General features: G+C 44.3%; 1 protein-coding gene across 1 annotated transcript in view; it reads left to right on the top strand.

The window, feature by feature from the left end:
* Window positions 1-1,498: 1,498 nt before the first annotated feature.
* The window catches only part of ipo13b (importin 13b), a 38,523-nt gene continuing 33,215 nt past the window's right edge, over window positions 1,499-6,806 (top strand). The window contains 1 exon segment of the mRNA XM_048252103.1: window positions 1,499-2,042. Within this exon segment, the coding sequence (XP_048108060.1) occupies window positions 1,974-2,042 (69 nt within the window). The 5' untranslated portion in view covers window positions 1,499-1,973.

Genomic DNA, 6,806 nt, shown 5'->3' with positions numbered 1-6,806 from the left:
GCGTAATATGTTCTCAACAGGGACAGAGAGGTAGGCGGCACACTGGCAGACACGCCTTCCAACTCCCAACAGAGGCACTGTACCACTACACATCCAATAAAAAGACAATCACTGTCTTGTGAAGTTTAGACCAGGTTCATAAAAAAACAGTTTCACAGATTCCCCAAGCCAATTGGGTACAGAACATGAAAAATCTGTTTACCAGGACTGACACAGTTTATAGTAAAACGTGTAATTAATTATTGTTCGCCTATTAAGAGGTTTAAACGCAAACTCTGACTGTTTTTTTACCATCAAATAACCTAATTTACATCATCAAAGGGAAAGACCAGATGCACAAAGGCATTCAGACTGTTTTCTGTTCAAAAATAGCTAATAAAAGTAGACTAGCAAAGCAGGCTATGATTAATCGATTCACATCGGTGCACCAGCAAAAAGTTCGCTATGTGATTCCACCGATTAAAAATGTCTAGATACAATAGAGATGAACGGATAATGCATCCCTTCTATTATTTTTACATGGGTAAAATCCAATTTATTTATATGTTTATTTGTTCATTATCAGAGGGCCTATATGCATCACGTGCAGTTCATTTTCTCCACACATTATTTTCTGCTAAAATTATATTTTCTCTCGATTGGGCTGATTTGGTGACATGGCTGAGATGCTTGAGGTGCAGTGGCAGAGAAACAAATAGGCCTGTAAGAAGTAGTAATTGCACTTTTAGTTAATATATATGGTTTAAAATCTATCTGCTGTGTGACTGACTGCCATATTGAATTGCATCAGCCCAGATTATTCATGGTGTCATAGTGTTGAGTCAAATTGTGTTGTTGTTTAATCAAATCTTGTCAAATTGGACTGAATCGTATCGTATCATACGAGTTGTTTCTTAGGAAATAGGATCATTGGCAGTACCACTGCTTCCTTTTTTCGTGATGTTTATCAGCCTCAATGATGGAGAGTGTGACGAGGTACCCGGCTCACAATTAATTTTCCAAAGAGCCACAAGGTGGCGGTGTCACACAACGCTTACTGTACCCCAGGTAAGAACTTCATATCCCATGATGCAAGGCCCTCAGAGGATGTCGTGAAGTTGCCTGCTTTTAATTTGATTTCATATATATTTTTTAATTGACCAGTAATTGAAAAGTCGTGGTATTATCGGCTATGTAAATATGTAATATTAAAATAATGATAAACATATGAATATTTCAAATTGATATCTAAATCATACATTTAATTCTAAATTCTAAAATTCTAAATCATTCAAATATTTGAGCCGTTCGAAAGACCCGTAGGCCTACTATTACTAACAACAAGAATATCTACACAAATGCATGAAATGTGCGTCAGAACTGCTCAAAACAGTACATGTAGAGAAGTTACTTGGATAGTTGATATTCAAAGCTGCTGGATCATAGTCTATGTGCTGGATGTTGTTTAGAATCAGGCACCGAATGGACACCATACTAGCGGTGTAGTCGCGCCTCAACCAGGTTATCAACGCAGTGACAGATGGGAGGCAAAAGGCTCTAGCCGGGTTGTGACGGCAATCTTAACTATCATTGAAACAGCATAATATTATGTATATCAGGCGCTATAGCAGCACATGGCAATGTATTTGAATGCCAGTCTTCGTCGGTAGATCATTTGAAAACGTTTGCATCAATACCACTGTAAGAAAAGCTCGCAAAATGTGTTGTCAATAATGAGGTACAGAGGAAGATGCTAGCCGACTAGCTAGCAAAGACACGTCGTTGCCTCTCTTTAGCTGGCCAGCTAGGAAAACGGTCTACACGCCCAAAGAAGATATTTTCATTTGTAGCCTAAATTATCGAACTCTGAATTCCTAGTTATTTATAGTGATTTTAGTCAGAAGGAGTACGTGCTGAACATCTCCAGCAAAGTGCGTTTACAACGCCGTTGTGTTCCGTCATTGACAGCAACTGTTCACTTACAACACAAGACCATGGATACACCGGGTAGGATAGCACAGACGCCGGATGCTGTGGACTTCACCGTGGAGAACGTGGAAAAGGTAGGATTCTACACAAAGATAATGACGGTCCTGTTGCGGAAGAAATGCCTTGTACTGCCATAGAACGACTATGCTGAGCAGATAAGTTCGTATCATTCATCAATATAATTTATCCCTTTGGTCCTGTTCCTGTTAAATAATAACGTGAAGATGAATGCCTGGCTTTTGGAAGTGGAGAGATAGGCTAACATTAGTTGATTGGATATTTTGTCCACGAACTGGCCAGGGAGACCTGACACACATCCCCGAAATTCTTCAGATGGTTGTGTTAGTCAGAGCTGGAATAGTTTTATATAAGTTGCCAGTGTTAGAAGGTAAATGTTTTGCGTCGGTTTAGGTTTTTGTGCCTTTGCCTATTTCATAACCTTTGACTTGTGTAGGCTACTATTCTGTGTGATGCTAAAATGTTCTTTATGTTTCCATATCTTTCTCATTGTCTTGTAATTTCACAGTATTCTCACTTCGTTGCTATTCTAAACAATAATCATTTATAATATGTACACCGTCAACTTGTCTGTCAGCACACTAGACAATATAAATTACCGTCTTGGACTGTCAGCGGAGTTGGATGCCGTTTGTTCTGAAAGATTTTGATTGGAAGGCTGATTGTAGCCCAGCACCTGTGAGTGAGAGTTGGATGACCATGAAGGCACATGACTTTCGTCCTGGTGTTTTGAAAGGGATACAGTCAAACAGATTTCATTTAAAGTCTTATGTTAGCCATTCATTGTTTCACCCGGTATTTAGGCTACCTATTATTTTGGTGACATGCACGCAGTGATATGTGGGAGAGAGAGAGAGAGAGATAGAGGCAGGCAGGCCTGGCCTCTGCAGTGGTGTGAGTGACCGAGGTGAGTACATTAGCTTCTACTCTGATGGAGCCTCCAGCCAGAGGGAGACAGGTGTGAAAGGACGTGCCAGACCTATAAGCAGACAAAGACAACTAGTGTAGACAAACTGCCTCTATTTCTATACATTTCTATTCCTCTCAGTACCACTGTCTGCATGTGTTAGTAAGCACCTGCTGCCTCCCTATCATACCTTTGATAGGTTCCTCTTCTGTCTCCTCTGTCTCTCTCCATTTATCCATCCCTCCCTCCATCTCTTTATGTGCAGATGACTTTGCCCTGTTGCTTCTGCGTGTTCTTTCTAAACCCCATTGAGGTTTTTGTGATCGAACATGCAGGATAAGTTGGTATGGTTTTGTAGATAGAAGAAAAAAATGATGATCTTGCAAAGCAAGTATTCAGCCATTTTAGTATCTATCCTCTGTTGGATTAGAGCCATTGCAAACTGCTGCTACAGTAGTAGTGCTACCTGCTATTTATTCTAACAGTTATTGTTTAGTTGGCTGTCTGTCTGTCTGTCTGTCTGTGTGTGTGTGCGCGTGTGCATGCGTGCACATACGTATGTTGTTGTTCTGTGTGTCTTGTTTGTGTCAGAAACAAAGGCTCCGTAAATCTATGTATGTGTCTTTTGTTACTGTGTGTGTGTGTGTGTGTCCTGTTGCTGTTCCATTGACACTGGGTCTGACTGTTGCCAGGAGCTGTCTTGAGATCAGCAGCAGCAGCAGGGCTGTGGTTGGGCGGGGTGACTGTAGAGGTAGTGGGGGTAAGGTGTTGGGCAGAGCTAATGTGATGGTGGGAAGAGATTGAGGAGGGAGTGCATTAGCAGGAGTGGGAGATAGATAAGAGATGAGAAAGAGAGAGAGATGAAGGAGGCAGGAGATGGAACGGTGAAAAAATGGTTCTATGATGGTGAATAAGGTAGCGCAATTGAGTGATTGCTTCTGACAGCGACTGTGTGTGTGTGTGTGTGTGACTTTATATGATGTGATAGTCATGATGCTGATTTCATGGAGGGAAAGAGAGAGCGTGAGAGTGAGAGAAGCAGCAAGGAAGAGAGAGAGAGAGAGAGGAAATGGCTTTTCTTGAAAGAATAGAGGCGACAGGCATGAGGAGAGGAACCCAGGCTGAGGTGGGAGGCTCAGATCAAAGAGAGGTGGGGAGTCGAGAAGGAGACAGACAGAGGGAGAGAGAGAGAGAGAGAAAGCGAGAGAGTTGGATTTTGGGGTGAAAAAAACCCGACAAAGAACAAAAAGAACCAAATCAAACAAGCCACAGTCGGTGCACTCTGGCAGAAGTGTGTATGGGATATTATGTTCACGAAGCCCTCGCTGTCAGCATAATGTGTACGCGGCTGTCACCCTCCATTTCATCATGTTTCAAACGCGCCGTTACGGTACAGCCCGAACCTCCACCGTCACAATCTCTCTCTCTGCTGTCAGGGGGTCTTGTGTGGTTTTTTTTCTTCTTTTCTACTGTAAGTGTGTTATGTTCTGTCTTTCCTCTGACCCAGACTGTTCCAAGGGTCAGTCTGTTCTCTAGGTCACTGCTCCCCATCTCTCTCTTCCTCGTTCTCCTCCTCATTCCTTCTGTGCCTCCTCTTCATCCATCCTCCTTTTCCTCTCTTCCACTGAGGTCAGCTGAGCACACTTTCCTCTGTTCTAGAATCTTCTCTGCCCTGGGCAGAGGCTCCCACTGGGCCTGGGGAGGGAGGGAGACAAACCCCCCTCCCTTCCCTCCCCTTTCTCCCAGGTTAGTCATCTATCCACTGAAGGTGCTGTGATTGCGGAGATAGCCACTGCTCTGGTGAATTGTGAGGTAGTCAGAGGGATTTGGGAAGACAATGCCAGGGCCAGATTGGTGGAGGGTGTTGGGCCCGGCACTGTTATTTAAGGATGGGAGATCAGGTGCCAGCTGAAATCATCCCTGCATGACTGTGCCAGCCAGTGTCCTCTCTCTCTCTCTCCCACCCACCCTCTGCATCTCTCTCTCTTTCTCTTTGTCTGTCGTTCTTTCTTCCTTTATCCCACTCCCACTCTTTCTGTGCCATCCTACCTCCAGCTCTCCCTCTCCTCCTCTGTCCTCCTGTGGTGCATGGTCTGTGTCTTTCACTCCAGATGCACAATGCCCTTTCTATTTATCTGTATAGTGTGTTTGCCTGCATGTGACTCTCTCTCTGTCTCTCTCTCTCTGTCTCTCTCTCTGTCTCTCTCTCTCCCTCTGTCAGAGAGCAGCTCAGGGCTGTATTGTGGATTGTTTGGTGCGGTGCGGTGTGGCGTGGGGGTAGTAGGCTAGATAGATGCGCAAGCCAGGCTGTGCCGGTACGGCTCAGTGCTAGTTCTGCATGAAGGGACAGCGCAGCAGCAGCATCAGACGCAGTGGTGGTCAGGCATAAATCTCCGGGCCTGACAGTAGTGACACCAGCAGCAGCCCAGCCCACAGCGCTCTGTTACTCCCAACCCCCTCAAACTGGTCCCAGAACAGCCATTAATATCGAAAGACGAAAAGGTCTTGCGAAATGGACCAAATGAAGGTGGAACACCCAGGAAATTATGTCTGAAACATCAAGAAATGAACCGGCTAATGACATTGAAATTTGTTATGTCAAGGATATTAGGATTTGTATGAGCCTTGTGTTGTAATATTAGGAAAAACACATAACAACAGTACTGCTCTATGTGGTAGAAATATGAAATAAAAACAAGTATATAAATTCCATAGATTGCTGATGGATTTAACACGTATTACTCATCCGGTCTGTTGGGTGAAAGGCGAGCTGATGGCAAAGAATAAATATGTTTCTGATGAAGAGAGAGCAGATGGGATACACTGCCCACCGATGTGAGACCGATCCGAGACCATTTCCAAGAATGACTCGGAGCAATGTGGTGATGACCTCAGTGGCGGTGATGGGCAAAAAAGCCTGAGTAAGAGAGCGTAAATATGCTCGAAGGACACGTGCAGTATCGTATGCCCTCCCCCTTGCTCTGACCCCTCCGTATTTATAGCCTCGACTGTTGGTTTAGAGTCCGTCAGAGCCGTGTCAGTTTGAGTCGCTGTCAGATTATTCTGGAAGCCAGTGCCTCAGTGTGAACCCTGCCCTCCTCCTCCTCCTTACTCTCCCCTCCGATTGATTTATCTTTTTTTTTTTTTCTTCACCTTTTTTTTTCTGCCCCCCCCTTCTTTGTCACGCAGTTCTTTTTTTGGAGCCGGGCACAGGGTGACATGGGCTATCGGGTGTCAGAGGCGCAGCTTCCCGGTTGTTGCTGCGCCGTTCTTCTTTGCTGTGCGTTGTTGCTCTGCTCTCTGTCTCATCATCCGATCAATCAGCGAGCGGCACTGATGGATCAAACCACATGATTAGATTTCACCGCCATTATCCCTGAGGCAAGTGGGCTTACACTGCCTCTCCTGCATCTGATCTGAATGGAAGGGGGATAAATAAAAAAGTTTCACGCCGGAAGTCAAATGGACAATTAGGTATTTAGCAGTCCAGTTGTCACTTAGTGATTTTTGTTGGGGTTGAAGGAAATAGTGTTTTTTATGTAGAGATTAGGGGTTGGGTGTATTAGTATTGATTAAGGAGAAGGCAGCTGTCACCTGACATTAATACATTAATGTTCTTCACCACCAGAGGCACACTTAGTGATAGAAGTCCACCTTTGTTAACCCTCACAGACTGTGTGTGTGTGTGTGTGTGTGCGTGTGCGTGTGTCGCAGCATCTTGGACTGGTTCTCTGCTAATTATATCCTACTCGTCTCCCTCGCCCAGAATGGGTAGCCAATAGCAACCTGAGATTTGTTTTTTTCCAAGCAGACTGCAAACACAGTCAACAAGCCTTCTAAGAATGGAAATGTTTAACCTTCAATGACATCGCTGCTGGTTATTAACACATCGTCAAAACCTCACATATAAGTA

Source organism: Alosa alosa, chromosome 9, assembly GCF_017589495.1.
Source record: "Alosa alosa isolate M-15738 ecotype Scorff River chromosome 9, AALO_Geno_1.1, whole genome shotgun sequence".
Lineage (NCBI taxonomy): Eukaryota > Metazoa > Chordata > Actinopteri > Clupeiformes > Clupeidae > Alosa > Alosa alosa.
This window is presented reverse-complemented; position numbering and strand designations above follow the sequence as displayed.